The sequence below is a fragment of the Durio zibethinus genome, chromosome 11 (genome assembly GCF_047325235.1).
Source record: "Durio zibethinus cultivar Kanyao isolate XHJ-2024 chromosome 11, ASM4732523v1, whole genome shotgun sequence".
Classification (NCBI taxonomy): Eukaryota; Viridiplantae; Streptophyta; class Magnoliopsida; order Malvales; family Malvaceae; genus Durio; species Durio zibethinus.
This window is the reverse complement of record NC_143172.1, coordinates 25,672,912-25,693,486: the sequence shown is the minus strand read 5'-3', so window position 1 is coordinate 25,693,486 and position 20,575 is coordinate 25,672,912. Positions and strand designations below refer to the sequence as shown.

At 32.9% G+C, this 20,575-nt stretch overlaps 3 protein-coding genes and 1 pseudogene across 4 annotated transcripts; 3 read left to right on the top strand and 1 right to left on the bottom strand.

Annotated features, from left to right (window-relative positions):
• The first annotated feature begins 209 nt into the window (after window positions 1-209).
• Window positions 210-5,494, top strand: LOC111289244 (putative serine/threonine-protein kinase WNK3; annotated as a pseudogene). The gene is made up of 7 exons (XR_016346574.1): window positions 210-661; window positions 857-894; window positions 986-1,213; window positions 1,308-1,531; window positions 1,628-1,785; window positions 3,316-3,714; window positions 3,855-5,494. The product of XR_016346574.1 is annotated as a putative serine/threonine-protein kinase WNK3 (transcript).
• Window positions 5,495-7,376: 1,882 nt separating this feature from the next.
• Window positions 7,377-9,332, top strand: LOC111289804 (piriformospora indica-insensitive protein 2-like). Its single transcript, XM_089768472.1, has 2 exons — window positions 7,377-7,858; window positions 7,995-9,332. The coding sequence occupies exons 1-2, from the start codon at window positions 7,631-7,633 to the stop codon at window positions 9,045-9,047; spliced, it is 1,281 nt and encodes a 426-aa protein (XP_089624598.1). The 5' UTR covers window positions 7,377-7,630; the 3' UTR covers window positions 9,048-9,332.
• Window positions 9,333-9,638: 306 nt separating this feature from the next.
• LOC111289805 (early nodulin-like protein 6) lies at window positions 9,639-10,645 on the top strand. The gene is made up of 2 exons (XM_022881134.2): window positions 9,639-9,970; window positions 10,086-10,645. Exons 1-2 carry the CDS (start codon window positions 9,760-9,762, stop codon window positions 10,418-10,420), a joined length of 546 nt encoding a protein of 181 aa, XP_022736869.1. The 5' UTR covers window positions 9,639-9,759; the 3' UTR covers window positions 10,421-10,645.
• LOC111289803 (ATP-dependent RNA helicase HAS1-like) lies at window positions 10,563-17,695 on the bottom strand. Its single transcript, XM_022881132.2, has 12 exons — window positions 17,163-17,695; window positions 16,579-16,764; window positions 15,608-15,793; window positions 14,602-14,685; window positions 13,630-13,674; window positions 13,369-13,440; window positions 12,976-13,275; window positions 12,155-12,193; window positions 11,925-12,029; window positions 11,565-11,633; window positions 11,352-11,477; window positions 10,563-11,153 (listed from the first exon to the last, which is right to left on the bottom strand). The coding sequence occupies exons 1-12, from the start codon at window positions 17,613-17,615 to the stop codon at window positions 10,977-10,979; spliced, it is 1,842 nt and encodes a 613-aa protein (XP_022736867.1). The 5' UTR covers window positions 17,616-17,695; the 3' UTR covers window positions 10,563-10,976.
• Between the last annotated feature and the right edge of the window lie 2,880 nt (window positions 17,696-20,575).

Here is a 20,575-nt window from a genome sequence, read left to right as displayed (position 1 = left end):
TTTTTACTAGTCGTGTTTAATTGCATGGAACGCCAACTGGTTGGCGGGTAAAGAAGAAAACCGATCGAGAAAGTGCCACGTAGCATCTCTACAGCTAACTGTGAGGTCCACCATGAGATGGCAAAATCTCAGTAGAAATAGAAATTAAATATGTGGGACCACCAACATCACATGTGCACCTTAATTGGACTTTTGGAAACCGGATTTCAATCTCCAAAATTTTCTTTCTTCTGGGCCATTTTCTTTCTGGCCAAACAGGAAAGAATCTCTAAAATTTGTTGCTCACTAAAATAAAAATAAAGTAAATAAATAAACTGGAAAATAAATAAACCAGTCAGTCACAGTCGGTTTTCCCATTGACGAGACAGCTCCCTCTCCCATCTCCATCCATCACCCTTCATTTCTTGATTTCTTTTTTTTTTCTTTGAAACCACGACTTGAGTTTTCGATTTCATTTATTTTCCAATAAATAAATTGGGTTTTAATTATATAAACAGAGAGACAAATTGGAAATTTCTTTAAAACTTTGACTTTTTTTTTTTTGGTTGGGTTGGTGGTGTTTGAAAAGACAAGAATGCCGCAGGATACGACGTCCGAACAAGAACATGATGATTCCGATGCTGAGTTCGTGGAGATTGATCCTACGGGTCGTTACGGTCGGGTTAGTTCTGTCACTGTTTCATTTCCTTTTTTGCTAGTAGTTTTGGTTTGTGGTTTGATTTAAATGAATTTGCCAATTTTAGAATAAATTTTGTTTATTCTATATTTGATGCTGATTGGCATTTGGGTTAATCTTAATTGATGTTAGCTTTAATGGGTTATTTTTGTTTTTATCTTTTGCATTGTGTTATTGCAGTACAAGGAGGTTTTAGGAAGAGGGGCTTTCAAAAAAGTGTATCCTTTTTTTAACTTTTCTTGCTTGTTTTATTTTGTATATGAATGCATTTGCTTTTGTTGAATCCTTGATCAAATTGTGGGAACTTAGATACAGAGCATTTGATGAACTGGAAGGCATAGAAGTGGCATGGAATCAGGTTAAGGTCACAGATCTATTGCGTAATTCTGAAGATTTGGAGCGTCTTTATTCAGAAGTTCATTTGCTTAAAACTTTGAAGCACAAGAATATAATTAAATTTTACAATTCGTGGGTTGATACCAAAAATGAAAATATCAACTTCATCACTGAAATTTTCACTTCTGGAACATTGCGACAGTAAGTTTTTCATATTCGGATATGTGTTTTTTATGTGTTTAAAGTTTTGCATTTCATTATGGCTTTATTGAAAAGTTTATGTTTGATTGTGTAGGTATCGAAAGAAGCATAAGCATGTTGATTTGAGGGCATTGAAGAAATGGTCTAGGCAGATCTTGGAAGGTCTTCTGTATCTTCATAGTCACGACCCCCCAGTGATTCACAGGGATTTGAAATGTGATAACATCTTTGTAAATGGCAACCAAGGTGAGGTGAAGATTGGGGATCTAGGGTTGGCTGCTATTCTTCGCCAGGCTCAATCAGCTCATAGTGTTATTGGTTGGGATCTTGTCCTTAATTACTGTCATTTACTTCATGATTTGGAACCATCACAGTTTTGGGACAAATAATAAAGCAATTTTTAATGCAATATAGGTACACCAGAGTTTATGGCACCAGAACTCTACGAGGAAGAATACAACGAGCTTGTAGATATTTATGCTTTCGGCATGTGTTTGCTGGAGTTAGTGACCTTTGAGTATCCATATGTTGAATGTGCTAATGCAGCTCAAATATTCAAGAAAGTGACATCAGTAAGGCATTCATGATCTTTCCCATTTTTAAATGTTTATGGATTGGCTACTTCTTTACCGTGTGCCCTGCTTATCACCTTATGTTGATAGGTTGTAATCCTTGAGTACATTGTTTGTTGGAGAAGTTTAGGAATAATGCAATAACAGCTACCTAGAAATTGATGATTCCCTTAAAATAGTTTGTCATATTGTGAAATAGAAGTTCAGCCTTACATGTTGCTGAGCTAAGGAATTAAAACCTAGAACTCGTGTGCTTATTCACTAAATAACGCATGCCTTGAAATGGCCTAGCTTGTTAACATTGTAACTTTCAGATCTAGATTGAAAGCCTAAACACTTTTTGTGTATCCTTTATATTCTTTATGAATTTTCCTTTAGTAAGAATGTGCAGATGTTATAAAGAAACAAGAAATGTGGCTACATTCCATTAAAAGAAAAGAAGAAATTTAACTATGTTTCTTGAACAAGAAATTCTTCAAGTCTAGTTTGGTATGAATCATCATGTCGACCGGAAATCTTATTATTTTCTGAAGCAATTTGAATTTATTTCCTCATTAAGTTGAGAGTTTGTTGTCCTGCTTAGCTGCAATGAATACTTTTGCAATTCACTTGTCACTGGTCAAGTCAACCTTGGTTTATTCAGAATGCAAGCTATCTAAACTAAGTTTTATAGTAGCTCAGAGTTAAGGCAGTGTGTGGTGATGCCATTGATTATATTTAGACGATAATCCGTATTGATAAAAATTTGGAATTTGTTACCTTAAAATTACTCAATGTCCATGATCTTTTACTTTTTCTTTCTGACCTAAACTAGCTGAATCATATTTTGAAAGTTTATCTCCCTCCAGTGTTCAGTCCCTTGATTTACTTAGTGTATGTTTTCCTTCTTTATTGCTGAGTCACTGTCACCCCAGACACCCTTTTAATGGAATTGTCTAGCCTATAGAAGTTAAATCTTTCAACATGTTGGCTTTGCTACAGTATCCGAATATTATAATCCTGTTTGGTTAGTGAAAATCCCTGAAGTCAGGTAGTAGAGATTTAAATGAGCTGGATGGCTTAAGCTTCAGTTATATATGTGCTTTATCTCAAAATTATGCATGGGATCTATACAAGATAAACATGTGCTTTCAAGCCCTATGCCTGCTTTTGCTATTTTTCCATTTGATTAAGTTTATTGAAAGAATGATGAGTAATGATGATCCTGGTTAAATAGGAAATATGCAGACCTGGGGCATCCTTGGACTATATACACCCTGCTTCACTATGGGCAATAATTAAATTGATAATAAACAATCAAATAAATTTCAGAAATCTTTCATAATCAACTTGTATGGTTCAGTTTTCTGAGTTTTGAATCAAACCAAATTCTGTTATCAAAATTTGTTGTAGAATTAATGTCTAGAAATTGGAATAGTTGCTTGGCGCTTGAAATATTAAGCAATGCAGCTATTTTAATGTATTAAGTAATTTATGGATAGTGCAATACAATGCTTCTTGATTCTCATTCTTCTTTACTTCCTTGGGCAGGGAATAAAGCCAGCATCATTGGCAAAAGTGACTGATCCTGGAGTCAAGTTATTTATTGAAAAATGCATTGCTAAGGTCTCTGAACGGTTGTCTGCGAAACAACTTTTAGTGGATCCATTCCTTCAACCTGATGAGGAAAGTTACAGTGTAGGTCACTCTTTACGACCTAAAGCCCATACTTCAGGTAGAATCTGGGAGCTTTTTAGGAGCTTGAAGACTTTTGAGTATTTTTGCCCTCATGTTTTCACATGATACATGCAGATAGCAGTTCTGATCAGACTAATTTCAGGGGAAGTACCAAGGATCTTCAATATGAGATGAGTGTAGATGTCAAAGTGCAAGGTCAGAGGAAAGACCTTACAACAATATTTCTGAAACTAAGGATAGTAGATTCCAGAGGTCTCTCGCTCTCTCATATGTTCATACCTTGGCTTTTTCTTCACATTTCTTTCTCCTTTCATCCCATGAAAATATTTCATTCATTAGCATTGATAATTGTTTTTCTTATTGAAAACTGAAAGGCTTCCATATGTTTCTAGGTCATATTCGCAACATCCATTTCCCATTTGATATCGAAGCAGATACTGCAACTGCTGTTGCTAGTGAAATGGTTGAGGAGTTGGACTTAACTGATCAAGATGTTGCAACAATTGCTGAAATGATTGAATCTGAAATCTGGTCCCATATTCCTGATTGGGTTCCAATAGAAACTCCTTCTGATAGCTTTGGAGAAATCGCAAATTCTGGTAATCATATCAGTGAAAAGAAGGGTGATGGATCTCCAGTGGGTCACGACCCAACCTCATCTCCAGCTAGTCTTTCACTGGAGAGATTGCCGTCAGGTCGAAGATACTGGTCTGACTCACCCAAGGCAGCTGGTGGGAACTCTCCATCCAGGGCTGGTGTTTCAAACTTAGCTTGTCAGGTGGATTTTGCAAGGTCTGCAGATAGCTTGGCTGAACATGATGAACAATCTCATCATAGCTATGAAAGTGGAGGTAAAGTAAACAGTGGTACTTCACTTGAACAACTGGAGAATGAGTTCACACGTCACTATGGCAGAGATGATGATGGCCAGGGGAAAAATGGAAGCAGACCTACTGATGTGCACATGCAATTGAGTGCATCTGGGAAAAATCTGCATGATGGGAATGAAACACGTTCATCAGGAGAGAACTGTAAGCTATTAGAGGACACTGAATCTGGAGTGAAGGCAATAACAGAGAGACTCGAGTCTCTTTTGGTAAAGCGCCAAATGGAGGTAGATGAGCTAAAGAAGAAGCACAGATTAGCCATATCAGAACTTCTGAATGAACTTTCTCCAGAAATCCGTGAAAAGGTTTTGGATACATGTAAGACGAAAATACCAGAATATACTATTCAAAATGAGACAAACCGCTAAATTTGCATCCAACATACCTAGGATTCTACATGGAATTTGAGTTCACTTCTAGTCTCTCCAACGTTGCAGTTTGATAATAGTCCAGCTATGCTCATACTTAAATATCTATTTTCACTGAAAAAATAACCTTATTAGAAGGGATGGTGATACAAATAGATACTCCAGTACCTCTTAAAGAGCGTTCATTTTGTTTGGTGAAGTTGGAGAGTCTGTGTTGGTAGCTGATAAATCTGCAGAGTGTCTGATGTGGCTGTTCGGTGGTGATACCAGAGAGACAATGCTTTGTAATTATGGCCCAGGGCATGTGTGCTAAGTAGATTGATTCATGTGAAAGGCAACCCATGTTGGGCTGACAGGAAAGGATTTAACAGAAACTTTGGCCTTTCCACGAATTGCATTGTGCTACTGAGGTGAGGCATTGTTCCTGCAAGCCATATACTTATGCAATATAATTTTGCATATTTCTGAAGGTATCTGCACATCATTGATACACGAGTTTTGCCTTCGTTTTTCTTTTCTGAAATCTGTTTTAGTTTGATATTTCTTTCAAAAACTTCCAAGGGAGCATATACCTGTACATATGATTCTATACTAGAATCTGGCTACTTCAAATTGCTGTCTGTCAAGGCTATTGGCTTTCATTGATTTTTTTTGTTGGAAAGTTGGCTCGTCTAATCCAAAAGTTCTTTGTAAATGTGGCTTTATAGAAACTTATGGCCGTTTTGAATGATATTGATCTAGTATTTATATATGCATCAGAATTACTATTTTGTGATATGAGAGGACCTAATCTATGGGGATAATGATTGCAGTACATGCATGCGTGCGTACATACATGCATACATGCATACATGTATGTGTATTCCCAGTTTTTATATATTACAAAAATAAGACTGAAAATTATTTAAAAATAAAAAACAAAAGAAAAAAACTTAACAACATGGGTCTATTCGCCAATTCCCAATAGCTTTGTAGAATGCTTAAAAGTTTTTGGTCGGTACTTAACCTTGTCGAGTGCCAAAAAATCAATCCTCCATTATTCACCAAGGTCCGCTCCTCTTCTCCATCTGTCAACAATTTTCTTGCAAAGCTGAATGATTCAAAAGCAGATCATTAGATATAGCTTGACATGCATTTATGTGTGTGTGTGTGTCTATATATATATATATATGCTTAAAAGGTTAAAAAATAACATGTGCATGCTACTTATAAAAAGTTAACCTATATATGCTATTCCTCGCCAACCATGCACCTATACATACAAGATGAGTATGGGTGAGGTGCCTCAAATTCAACAAGACATGAAAATGGTTAGAAAAACTGTTGCCTAAATAACCACACACAAAAAAAGAGTTGGATTAAGAGTCTCTTTCTTTTACCAAGGTAAAAGTACTATAATTCCAAAAGTATAACGATATATATATATATATATATTTTTTCTCATATATATAAACCAAAGAAGACGAAGGCAGTAGCAGTTGATATAGTCCTAGACTTATACTGTTGCCGAGGCAAAGCAGGCAATGAATGCTCGCATGCATGCCCACTACCAAATTTAAATTTACCCTAAACTGCAAACCCCATCAAATTATTATTATTTTTTTTAACATTATATATGGTTTGAAGTAGCTTCAAGCATTTTTTCTCAAGTGAGTATTAATTCGGATAATATATATATATATATATATATATTGGACAAACTTCTAAAAGTTATGAGTTCTAGAGAATTTAAGTAAGTTTTGTAAACAAGGTTTAGGGTTAAAAGTAAATTAGAAATTTCAAAAAAAAATGTTCTTGTTTGATTTTTTTAATTAAATTAAAATACTAAATAATTTTTATTTATTTCCTTATCAATATTAAAGTCATTAATTATTAAAATAAAATTTTCCTAATTAATATTTTTTATTAAATTAAATATTGATTAATTTTTATGCATCTTTACTAAGCCTAAACTTCTTGAGTTGATGTATTTAAAATTTTATATTCAAAATATTTCTTACAAAAATCAAATTCTATTTATAAGAAAAGAAGATACGTATTGATTAGATTATAAAGAATAAATAATTTTAAATCTTTTTGAAATATTGTATTTAAAGTACCTCCAATATTCACCAATAATGTGAAGCTTCCAATTAATAAATAACAAATGATAACGATTGAATATTTATATATAAAGACACCCATTCTTAACAAAAAGAATATCTTTTTTAACTGCATTTAATACTGCTTTAATAACACAGCTTCATTAGCCACAAAAGCAGATTTATGGAGGCAGCCACATTGACAAAAAAGGCTGGCTTCTGGCTACCTACATAGCAGTATAGGGACGCGAGAGCGAGAGGCATAGCTAAGGCCATTTGAAGGCTTTTGCCTTTATAGGTTTCTCCCTCACTTCCTTTTTCACTTAATAGGTTTCTACTAGTACTAGCTCCAACTTTAAACCTGCTAAAAAAAAAAACCATGAAAGCTATAGCTAAGTGATAAAAAATAAAATATAAATTTTATATTTTACGTATCAATATGAATTTTACAATACGATAATTTTTAACATGAGTAAGACACTTACCATTGCTAATATAATTTCTAGTTTTTTGGGTTCCAATAACTGTGTTTTGTCCTTGTCCGTTCTTTTAGCTACAATTTTTGCTTTCGGTTGGATAAGCAATTAATCATATTGAAAGAACCCTCTCCATTGTCCTCTCCTTTATATTTTATGAGCTTTCTCTTGAAAAACCTGATAATCTGCTAACACTACTGTAATTCTTTTCGTCTTGTTTTAATTGTTCCTGCTTTGTAATCCTTTTATTGTTTTTGCATTGCTCTCTTTGAACCTGTTAGTATAAGGCTTTTTGTCCCTTTCTTCTCAATTTCCAAGTTGTTTGCCTTTTCTTATACTGTCTGGAATAGTAGGCCATGAAGAACCCCATTGTCACAAACAAAAACTTTCTTCTTCTGATCTTTCTCTTTGTTGGGTTTTTGGTTCTGTGCAAATGTGAAGATGATCAGGACCAGTTCTTTTCTATAGCACCAATGGTGAGGAAAGAGCAAGCGGCCCTATATTCTGCTGTTCAAGGATTTGTGGGGAAGTGGTGGAATGGCTCGGATCTCTACCCAGACCCTTGCGGATGGACACCTATACAGGTTTCATCAAATCACCTCATTATACATACATAACATTTATATATATATATATATATATATATATCTTTGATGGCTTTAATATTGTTTCCTCAATGTTATTTTAATATGAGATTTTTATTTCAACCATCAAATGCAGGGAGTTTATTGTGATCTCTTTGATGGCTTTTGGCATGTCACTGTTTTAAACATTGGTCTAGTTTTTGAAAACTCTCTGCGGTGTAGCCTGGACGCAAAGTTCACACATCACCTCTTTGAGCTTACTCATCTAAGATCACTCTCATTCTTCAATTGCTTTTTCTCACCTACATATAATCCCATTAGAATTCCCTCCTCAAACTGGGAAAGATTCTCAAACAGCTTAGAATCATTGGAGTTTCGATCAAATCGCGGTCTCATTGGTACAATTCCAAACTCTATGGGCTGCCTCAAAGAGCTCCAATCACTATTGCTACTAGAAAATGGATTAACTGGAGAATTGCCTATAGAACTGGGCAGCTTGGTGAATTTGAGGCAACTTGTACTTGCTGGAAACCAGTTCACTGGTCAGATTCCACCAAGTTTCGGAGGGTTAACTGAGCTACTAATAATGGACTTAAGCAGGAATAATCTATCAGGGTCATTGCCATTTACTTTTGGGAGTAATTTCACTTCTCTCCTAAAACTGGATTTAAGCAGCAATAAGTTAGAGGGAAAGCTACCTAAAGAAATTGGAAGCCTGAAGAATGTCACTCTTTTGGACCTTGGGAGAAACAATTTCTCAGGTGGGTTGATTCAGTCATTTCAAGAAATGGTATCCTTAAAAGAGATGGTGCTATCAAACAACCCTCTTGGGAGTGACCTCATGGGAGTTCAATGGGGAAACTTGCAGAGTTTGGAAATTTTGGATCTTTCCAACTTGGGTTTGACTGGTATAATACCAGGGTCCATGACAGAAATGACAAGGTTAAGATATTTGGGACTTGATGATAACAATCTGTCCGGAAATCTGTCTCCAAAGCTTGCAACTCTACCTAGCCTTGGTGCTCTTTACATTAACGGAAACAATCTGACAGGGAAGCTTGAGTTCTCAGAAGGGTTTTATAAGAAAATGGGGAGGCGGTTCAGAGCTTGGAACAACTCAAAGCTGTGCTATCAGGCTGAAATGATCTCATCATCAAGCCATATTCCTATTGGGGTTAAAGCTTGTTAACAAGAAAATCACTGCAGAGAAAAACCCATACTCGTTCATTAATTGATGTTTCTTCAGGTAAAAGCTCAAGAGCTTATGGGGGTTTTAAGGGTTTTCATTAAAGGGCAAAGGAAAAGATTATTGATAAAAGCAAATGCACGGTTGCTGATTTTCTACTAAAATGAACTGTCGTGTAAATTCCCTTTAAAGAAAATTGTAGTTTAATATTAAGCTTAGAGTTGGCATTGAGATGGACCATTAATTTGTTCCATTCTCGACTTGGAAAATTTCTTTCTTTTTCTCTTTTATTTGTTAGTTATTTCCCCTGCTCAGCAAGCTTACACTATCAATTTTTGTTTGCTATGCTAAAGAAGAAAGAGGATGGAGTTAAATTCTTAATTTTTATTACTAATTAATTTAATAAATTTATAAAAAATTATACTTTTTTCATCAAAACAACCAAAAATAATATATTCCTTTAATCACTTGAATCAAACAAGATTGGTGGAGATATAAGGCTTTCAATGCTAACATTTTTACCTGATTATTGAGAAATGGTTAATAATACCAAGTCAAAGATTTTGGTGACCCTTAACTCCATGGTTACCGCCAACAAATCCACTATCTCCACTTCTCTGTCCCCATTTTTTTCTCCCTTGTAGATAACTAACCTCCAATTTCAGTTTCACTTCTATTTAACTTAAAGCCTAGCCAAAAGCCTTCATAATTTCTGATGATCCTGACCACACTTGCTAAAACAACAATGGCTTCTCCTTTCAGCAAGTTGCAGGTTTTCCTTTTGTCTTTCCTGATCCATATTTACATAGCAATTTGTGCCGAATTTGAAGTTAATGGAGATAATGGCTGGATTTCACCAAAGCATGACGATCAAATCTACAACAAATGGGCAGCCAGTAACAGGTTCAAGGTTAATGACACTATCCGTAAGTAACCTAGTACTAGAACTTCCTATCGACGTAAACAATATTGATTAATGTTTCTGTGTCTTTTCCAACTTGATTTTGTTGTTTTAATTTTGTTTTTCCAAATGTGTTTCAGATTTTACGTACAAGAAAGACTCGGTGCTAGTGGTGACAGAAGAGGAGTATGATAAGTGCCAGCCCTCTCATCCTCAATTCTTCTCCAACAATGGTGACACAGTCTTCAAATTGGACCGACCTGGTTTGTTCTATTTCATCAGTGGGGTAACTGGGCACTGCCAGAAAGGGCAGAAGATGATCATCAAGGTGTTGGAGCCAGCAAGTCCGCCGCAACAATCCCAGAACATGAACAGCACCTACAATACACCAGAGACTAAGAAGAATGGTGCAGTTGAGGTTGCCGCCGTAACCTCTTCTACTATTATGCTGCTTCTTATATCAGCTTTTTGCTAGCTTTTTAATGTAGTTTTCTCTTTAGGATTCATGATTTGTGAGCTTCATATTTGATGCTAGGAGAATACTCATCTGTTTTGAAAAAGTTTATTTATGTTCTATTACAACTATTTTTGGTAAGCACAACTATGGATATTAAATATAATTAGCAAAAATAAATCATTAAATTTTGATAGATCCAATAATTCATGTATGTGTTTCGTACATCAAATAAGCGTAAAAAGACGTCAAACTCAACATTTTTTTTTGTTTTTGATACACTCATAATTTTTACTAAAATTTTAAATCAAATTTAAAATAAAGCCTAGAATTTTGAAGACTGAAAACATAACTTGCATACATTTTAAGGAAACACTGATTCATTTTAAAACCAAGAATCACTATGTATGTTCAAATTACAAGATACCTTGAAAACCTAACAAAGCTATCTTGATTTTGAGCTGATCCACACTCTTTTTCAAGAAAAAATGTGCAAAATTGTTGCAGATCCATGCAGCAACTTCCCCAACACAGCATCTGCTAATACCTTATGAATGGCCTCTGAATGACACTTTAGCTAATACCTTACAAATTGCCGTTTATCATCTTCACTTCTCTGCCTCCCATAAGGGTTGCTTTCACTAAAATTGTTGCCTTCAACTTTACGCATTTTCTTTCTAAATTTGGATGCGTTGCTGTCGATATTCAGATTAACCTTTGGAGGGCATGAAAAGCAGAAGGAAGCGGCAACAGCCTGCTCAAAAACAACAGTTTCCAATTCTTGTCGGTCAGCTTATAATACACAGTTATTTACAAAATTTCGTGACTAACACTAATTTCAGTGTGAAAATATTCTATCACCAGAAAATGATCGATTTAGATTCTAACACATTGAAAAAAAAGATGCACAGAATAGAGATATACATTTTAGAATGCCAGAAAAAGATTGTACCTGCAGATCAAGGCGATGCACATTAAAGGTATCTTTCATTGAGTGTGAATTGTATGCTAAAATGTAGGATCGATATGCATCTTTAGCTGACTTGTTTAGATAATAGTTGTTTGCCACCAACTTCTCCTGCATCATTCCAAGTAGACACTCTTAAGTTCCTCCAAACTTTGTTATTTTGAGGAAACTATATTGAAGAAAGAAGCAAAAGGTTACCAGATGAGACTGCACATTCGCAAGTTTCTTCTCATCAAACTCATATTCCTTGACAGGAACTTTTGCTTGCTGTCATTAGAAATATACAGATGAAAGATACAAATTAGAATCAGATCTTTAAATTGATTGACCACCAATTTCAGGCCATCTTGTTTGTCAGACTACAGCCCTTTGCAAAAGCAATTTAAATCCTAACAAGATCCTTTCAACAATGCACCACAGGTACAGGTTATTTCCCCCCTTTTGAGAAGCTAACATTTGACTGCTCAAAGTTTCTTAATAACTGTCTTAAATCCCCACCCCCTGCCCCCCTTCCTTTCTCTCCAAGAAAAAAGAAGTAACTCAGCAGAAATAAGGCACCTTTAGATAGCGAAGAAATTGCAGTTCCTCTGGGATCAGGAAGAGAAGAGCATTTCCTTTTGCACCTTCCCCACGGGCAGTTCGACCAACCCTATGAATATATTCCTGAAAGCAACATTCCCAAGACACATATTTACATACATACACACATACATACATAAATACATATATATATATATATAAGAATAGCAATATACAATAATAGCAACATAAATATACAGAGCATGCACCTTTGGTTCATCTGGAGGATCATACTGCACAATCCAATCCTACACACAAAAAGCAAAACAATAATTTTCAGTCAAAATGATTCTTCCTCAAGTTTAAATTGACTGAGGTACTGAATATACATCTATTATGCAATGATGTATAGAAATTTTATTAAAAGGGGGAAAAAACCTAAATGTTAGTCATTTAAGTTTAAACTATAGTTCAGCTTCTATAAAGACTAGGTGACTTGACCAGCCATCTTCAAAATAAAGTTACTGAAAAAACTTCTTAAAAAGTTAAAATGTGGTACTCTTTATACCATAACAGAGTCCATCAAACCACACAGATGTTCACTTTGGCTCTAAATGCATTTCTACCACCATAAAGTTCATCCAAGTATCCAATGCCAGTCTACTTGCGAACAACTATGAAATTGGTAACCATTGACATTTTGATATAAGAAAAATTGAAAACAAAAATCATGTAGAAATAAACATAGCCAAAAACAGCCTTGGAATGCAATGCAAGCAAAATTGTGAGGCAAAACCTAATGAGATCAATGAAAACTAATGGACCTCGTGGGAGGCTATCATTGTCTCATTGTCCTTTTAAAGTAGTATGAATTTCTTTATTTTGCACAAGATGCTAATGCATTGTGCATTTTTGTATATAATTGATCATATCAATTACATATAATGAAAATACACGCTAAGAATGCTTGCACTTGGACCACAAACATATTAACAATAAGGTATCAATGTTCCAAAAAGGAGCAGAAAACATCAACAGAAAATCAAAAATAACTTGCATCACAAGCAACCCAGTTAAACAGGAAACTTACCACAGAAGGTATATCAAGTCCACGAGCAGCAACATCAGTGCAAAGCAAAATGCCCTTTTCTGCTTTGCAAAAGTCAAAGAAGGTAGTGGTTCGCTTTTGCTGCTTCTGCTTTCCATGGATGTCAAAGCAATCCACATGAATATATCTCAAAAGTTCTGAATGAAACTTGACTGAGTTGCATGAAGAGAAAAAGACCATCACTTTCTTGGACAGGTTCCTCTTCAAAAATGAATACAAAAGGATAAATCTCTTGGAACTATGCACAACACAATAGCCTTGCTGCAGCCCTTCATTGGTGACCTACAATGATGACAACGGCTTGTTAAGTCAAAGGATAAGTAGTCAGTGCAATTGACAGTGTATCTATAGATAACATCCCTACTATGTGACTACCTTCTTTCTCCCATCATCTACGTCAATATAAGTAGGAGTTGTCTGAAATGACAATCGGGCAAGGTCCTCAACCTGCAGATTTAGGCAAAAGTTACAATAAATGGTCACATGAATAACGAAGGAAGAAAGTTTGGAATTTTCCGTGTAAGAGGAAATATGCTTGCCAAACAATTTTCTGAAGAAAGCTAGTATACATGTGATTACCAGCAAACCTTAGGTTGAGTGGAAAATGGTCCAAAAACATAAGAGTGAAGAACAAACCTTCTTAGTCTGGGTAGCTGAAAATAGAGCAGTTTGCCTGTTTTGCTGCACATCAAATAGGAATTTAGTAAGCTCTAAACACCTTAGAAATTACCAAATCTAAGACTTGTGTATAACTGCAAACTGAAACGTATACATAAAATTTTTACTGGAGAAGCAGGAACATGATAGTGCAACTCAAGCAAGAGGCATTGATCTTGGTCTAAAGTTATGTCATAATCAGCAATATCCTAGCATCATTTGTCACCACTCAGGAGTGGTGGAATGCACTATTCTCTATTAAGCTTACTAACATTTTCCTGGTTGCAACTACAACCAATAATACATTTGCTACCGAGTTTACCAACATTTTCAAAAAGCAAAGTCTGTTAATCCCAGATATATGTTACTCTTTTGCAACATATATTCTAAAATTCAACTTAAAGAGTACTTGTATACCCCTTAAGTTCAAATTATTAAAGAATATTACACTAATTATTTTGGTTACCCTCCACTTAATTTTCAAGAAAAGCACTCAGGAAAAAGTTCATGAGACACAAGTAACTTCATAACAACTATATAAATGGTCAACGCAGATTCGCACTTTTTAGAAGCTCTATACTTTGCTTCATCATTGTGCAACATAATTATTAGAATAGAAGTCTATTTCTCTTCTAAAGAAGACACATCAGAAGTTGACAAAACCTAGTCAATGTAAAACAATTCAAATCTGATCATAAATTAGTTAACCAACTAAACCTAGCTCCTCAGAAAGCTAAACTTTTAATCCCAGCCATGTACCACTTCACAAAATATATTCTAACAAATCTAACGGGATTAGCATACCTTTATGAAATCAATAAGGAATGTTAGTACCACTATTTTGGTTTCCATTAATTTCATTTTCAGCAGTCCCAGATAAATGACATAATCCAAAATTATAAAATCCTGAAGTCACTCTAATCAACAAAATAAATGGCACAAAAGATTCACCTTAGGAAGATACTTGATAATTTGCTTCATTTCTTCCTCAAAATTTGCTTCCAATATCCTGTCAGCTTCATCAATCATGAGACACTGCAAATTCACAAAATTTTAAAAAATTAAATTCGCATGATGTATAACTACATCTGAATAATTATAATGATTGATTTAAATTTCTCAGGAAGCATAAGACTTTCAAGTTATCTGCATTGATTTAAATTTCTCAGGAAGCATAAGACTTTCAAGTTATCTGCATGAAACAGCTGTAAACTAATGCATTTCTAAACTGGTTTACGAATTAACAGAAATAATAGTTCACTAGAAGTACTTCAACCTACTCTATATCACGATGATGAGAAAACACGACATAAACACTCTACCAGCTAGTATACTCAAATTATAATAACTACCAAACTTCTATCAGTAACATGCATTTGTGAATTCGTTTTTATAATAAAGATCACTTTCTCATCCAGTTATCCTTTAAACAATGCAATACTGCAAATTCTTGATGATCTATCATCAAAGTTTGATCATTATACATTAAACTCAAAATAATTTGAGGTCGATCTGTCATTGGTAAACTACATTCCAATCAAGGTAATCTGTGGTAGGTTTACCAAGTATGCTACAACCCCCATATTACGGAGTATATACAGAACAATTTGGTCAGTTGTCATGAGCTAAATATGAAAAACACGTCATATGTTGACTTCCAGTTATGTCACCTATCTGATGCATCAAATGAAAAGTAGTATATTGAACAGACAACATACTTTAAGTAATAAGAGTAACTTCCTTAAAACACCAAGTACTCAGTGCAATTATCCTGGTTAATAATACAGTGTCAAAATAGCTATGAACAATCAACCACAAAAGAAGAACATAAAATCAAGGAAATTGAGTTTAAGTAAAATACATTATAAATCTAAACCAAATGAACATACAAACTACCATGTTAGATAAACAAAAAATGAATCACATTACAGAAGAGGTTCAGAAATGTTACTGTTACCTTCAAATTTTTATAAATAAATCCCTTTGTATTTTGAAGATGGTCAAGTAGCCGACCAGGAGTAGCCACTAATAAATTTACTCCCTTCACAATCCTCTCTGCTTCTCCTCTTCTGGCTGAACCACCCATAACCAATGCAAGCGTCTGAGAGTGATATTTAAGAAGATCCTTTGCCACCGCATGAGTCTGGAACATTTGAAGGTTCCATTGCTTAGTTATGAATTACATTGTTGAAATATTAAAGGTACAATATATAGCCAAAACGAAAACTAACCGAAATTGATATCGTCGACTATAAAAGAGAAGAAAAAGAAACTAAAAACAAATCCTTTTTTTAAGATTTGTATTCCCATATCATGTGATTGAGTTTCAGATAAAATAATGCTATTAAGAAAAGCAGAAGAACCATCAAAACCTTAAGAAATTACCAATATTTATACCATAAAAACAGCTCTTAGAAATCCATAATTTTTTAACTGCAAACATCTTTCAAATAAGTGATTTACCAACTTATTGTCCGCAACTACATACTGCATATCTACAAAGAAAAAGGTTTAACTGCATCCCTTTTCTTTTTTTAGAATTTATTTTCATTTTTGCCTTTTCTTTTTTTCTAGTGATAAATTTAATTCACATAGCAATTAGTATATTAACTTTGTTAATAAAACAAGAAAATTCTACAAATGCATCAAGGTGCTCCTACATCAAACTATAGACTGTTTTAAATTAAGGTTAAATTCAAACATAATAAGTTCATAAAGAAAAGCATCTTTAGATTTTCAAAGAATGAACCTCTTACAAAACACTTGGTATTTGCAACAGACAGCATAACAGTGGAGCAAGCTTTTAACTAAGTTACTTTTCAGAATTGGACGCTAACAAAAAATTCCAGTGAAATAACAGGAAAAAAAGTTCTAACCCAGAGAAAAATGTTGATAGTACCAAAAATGAACCAGGGTATCAATCTTTACCTGAATGGCTAGCTCTCTTGTGGGACAAATGACGATAACACCAGTTCCATTGCGAGGAGTGAATCGAACATTAAATAACAACTCAACAGCAGGTACCAAGAAAGCAAGGGTTTTCCCAGAACCCGTCCTTGCAGCCCCAAGAACATCTCTGCCAATCATAAGTGGTGGAATTGCTCTGGCTTGAATCTGCATTTTAGTTTGACACGTCAATTGTAAGATTGTAAGTCTTACCTAAATTAACCACATCAAAAGGATACTTATTCCCCATACACCAAGAGGTGGACTTTTTCTTTCGAAAATATTTACAGGTCAAACAGATACAAAGAAAAATTAGCATTGCATTCAATGGCAATGAACATTATTAATGGATGTCCTTTTCTTATTCAAATTATTCGCCTATACTTAAATGCTACACACAGAATAATAACAGATATTAAACTGCCCTCTTTAGAAATTTTTCCACTATATTCCATGGCTAGCTTTTTTGTATATGCAATCCTATATTAAACTCTGAAATGAATTCGATACAAAAATTACACAAATAATTCAACTAAAATAAAATTGGAGAAAAAAAAAACAGATACCTGAGTCATATACTGAAAACCCATTTCTTTAATAGCTTTAAAAGTAGGCTCCGACAATCCCAAAGACTCAAATGACTCAGTGCTCATTATCCCACTTCCCCCACCCTTCACCTTCTCCTTTATCTCTTTCTTCTCTCCTTCTTTTTCTTCGTCTTCTTCTTCATTACTTTCCTCTTCCTCTTGCTTCTCATCATCTTCACTCTTCACCTTCTTATTTTTCTCCTTCTTCTTCTTCTTCTTTTTCTCCTCAACTTCAACTTCTCTCGCCTCTGCTTCATCCTCCTCAGGTCTCGCTTCTTCAAATTCTTCTTCTTTTCCTCCTCCTTCTCTATCTGTGTTATTATCAGGGTTTTGGGGCTCCGATTTCTTAGCTCTGTTTCTCTTTCGCTTCCTTTTCTTCTTGGTCTCTTCTAAAGAGGGAGACTTAGCGTTTTTCTCTTCCGGTACCACCATTGCTAATGAACCCCAGCTAACACAGACCAAAAATTTTTCAGCTCCTAGCTTCCAGGGTTTGGTCTGTTTGCTTCGATGGTAATCCTTAAACCCTAATCTATTGAGCTTATATTGACTTAGTTGTCGACTGACTCGACCGACTTGATAGAATAGATTATGTACTGTAGGAATTGGGCTGCAACCTGGAGTAGAAATTGGGCTTATAAAAGATCTATTTATAATAGGCCTGGGCTTGCTGATGGCACTTTGCTTTAGGCTCATTTGTTTGGAATAAATCAGTTTTAAAAAAAATAATGACTTAATAAAAGAAAAGTAGATATTTTTCTTTTTTAAATGACTTAATAAAAAATATTTTCTAGCATATAGTTATTTTCTGAATTTTTTTTTTTAAATATTAATTTTACATATTATTAAAATATTAAAAATAGTAGTATTTTAATATTACTATTTTTAAATAGTAATATTTTAGTAATAGTTTTAATTATTAAAATATTAAAAATAATATTATAATACAAAATATTTAAATAATACTATTTATTATTAAAACATTGTTTATATTAGCATTTTAAAATATTTTAAATTGTAATTATTATCAAAATATCATTTACATTAATATAAAAAAATAATATTTATATATTTTAATTATAATACACTTGCAAGAATATCAACTTTACTTTGGCCTTCATATATTTTATAGTACACATATTAAATAAGACAATAAAGGAAAAAAAGCATTATTGGGTGAAGGAAAGGGAATTCCAGGCAATCAAGTGAAAGGGATAGGAAAAATAAAACTCTTATACAAATATTCCTTTTAATAATGAGAAAAAAGTAGTTGTATACAGAGAAAGAATAATCCTCTCCAAATAAACCATGGTTGGTTGGATGTCCATATCATATTCAAATCAATGAATTAGTTATAGAATTTTCCCCTTTCATCATTGCATTAAACAAGTAAAATTTATGGCCAAAATACTAGCATACTTAAATATCTAAAACACAAACATTTTCAATTTATTTTGAAAATAAAATTTATCATTTGGAAAGCAAATTATTTATGCACGACACGTGATCTGATTGTTTACACTTTAGTTGTGTAGATTTTGTTAATTAATAACTAAATGCATTTTTGTTCGTATTTTTAAAATAGGTGTTATAAAGTTTGAATTCGAATTTTAATATATATAATTTTCTTTACATAAAAAATTTTATCAATTGCTATCATGTTGCGCGCCGAAATTGGGACACTTGATAATGATATTTTACTACCATTTGGTTAGATTTTAATGTATCTTTATCTAGAGTTTTCGTTGCGAGAAGAAGATGATCAATGCAAAAAGGATAACCAAAAGTAATATGAAATCAAAAGAGAAAGGAAAGATGTGATGATGGCATTCTCCACTTAGAAAGAGAGGGAGACATACGCATGAATTCTCATGATTTGGTTGCTCTATTGGCCTTCCTTGCAAGACATTTCATATTTAACTATATGCTACTCATAAAATTTTAATAATCATGGACCAATGTGGATAATTATTCCTCATTTAAGCTATCATCTCGTTAAAATGATGTCTTAATCAAGTAAAAGACTAATTAGTAAATTCATTAGTAAGAGATTCACCTTATAATAAAGATAAAAAAACAAAAGAAGAATTCATATAAAAATGATAACGAATTGAATCACAATATGTTATCATTTGGATTGGTTTTGATTTTGGTTCTTTAATATCTAAATTCAAAATTTATCCAATCTGATTTTAAAATATTATTTTTTTTATTTGATAAAATATATATATTCATAAATTATAGTCAATCCAATCTAAAATTGATTTAATAATTTTAATTTAATATAATATTTATAAAATATTATTTTTAATATAAATTATATCTAAAATTATACATAAATATAGTATTTTTATTAAGTTAATATATTAAATTAAAATATTAAATGATAATTTTATTAAAAAAACACATATACGATAAATTATCAAATATATTGATAATTAAATTTTTTAACTTCATAAGTAGGATTAAAACAATAATAATATTGATAATTAAGTTTGAAATTGAATCATCAATTTCAATATTAGTAATAATAATAAAAAAGTATATATTTAAAATAATAATAATATGATATATTTAAAACAATAATAATAACTCTTTTAAAATAAAAAAAAAACTTGTTAAATAAAATCTTTCAAATTCAAAAATATTTCCTTATAGCATAAGAGAAATTAAATGCACCGTTAAATCCGACGCTCTCGTAGCAATCAAATCCACGTACCAAACCAAATATATAAATATTTGCTTGAAGCTTGAGCAAATCAAGCTCATTACTAATTATTTCCGGTTGGGTCAATCATCCAAACTTAATTCCACTATTTGATCACTTTCAAAATGCTCAAAAAAATTTTTAAGGGTTAATATATAATTTGGTCAATGAATTATATTACTTTTAAGGATTTGATACTTACAATAAAATATAATTAAGTATTCAAAATTTATTTTTATCATATATTTTGTATCATTGATTAACATAATTAAAATGTTAACGTGATAAATATTGATCAATAAAAAAATTTCACATGTCAAATTATTATTAGTTATATTTTTATCGTATCAATTCATTGATAACAAAATTAGTATGTAAAGAAAAATAATTTAGAAAAAAAAATCCAAGTATCTAATAATAAATTTTTTAGAAATACTAAATTTATTAACCCAAATTCCATTGATTTTTGTTATTTTTGTCTTGATCAAAGGAACCACATTTAAGTTAAATGCTCCAGCAATTACAGTATAATCCTCTATATTCTTGACTTCAACATTAAACGATATTTTTGTTTCGAATTTGAAATTTAGTTGAATTAATTAATCACTTTTAAAAAATAATATCTAATAAATTTAATTTTTATATAAATTTTGTTATCTACATAATGAGCATAACTCATGAGAAAAGA

Excerpts from the sequence above, each read along its gene's own strand:
- LOC111289804 (XM_089768472.1), top strand. The coding sequence starts at position 7,631 with ATGAAGAACCCCATTGTCACAAACAAAAACTTTCTTCTTCTGATCTTT. Across the intron at positions 7,859-7,994 it reads GCGGATGGACACCTATACAG|GGAGTTTATTGTGATCTCTT; the intron begins GTTTCATCAAAT and ends CATCAAATGCAG.
- LOC111289805 (XM_022881134.2), top strand. The coding sequence starts at position 9,760 with ATGATCCTGACCACACTTGCTAAAACAACAATGGCTTCTCCTTTCAGC. Across the intron at positions 9,971-10,085 it reads CAAGGTTAATGACACTATCC|ATTTTACGTACAAGAAAGAC; the intron begins GTAAGTAACCTA and ends AATGTGTTTCAG.
- LOC111289803 (XM_022881132.2), bottom strand. The coding sequence starts at position 17,615 with ATGGTGGTACCGGAAGAGAAAAACGCTAAGTCTCCCTCTTTAGAAGAG. Across the intron at positions 15,794-16,578 it reads CAAGAGAGCTAGCCATTCAG|ACTCATGCGGTGGCAAAGGA; the intron begins GTAAAGATTGAT and ends CAAATGTTCCAG. Across the intron at positions 13,276-13,368 it reads TAGATGATGGGAGAAAGAAG|GTCACCAATGAAGGGCTGCA; the intron begins GTAGTCACATAG and ends TCATCATTGTAG.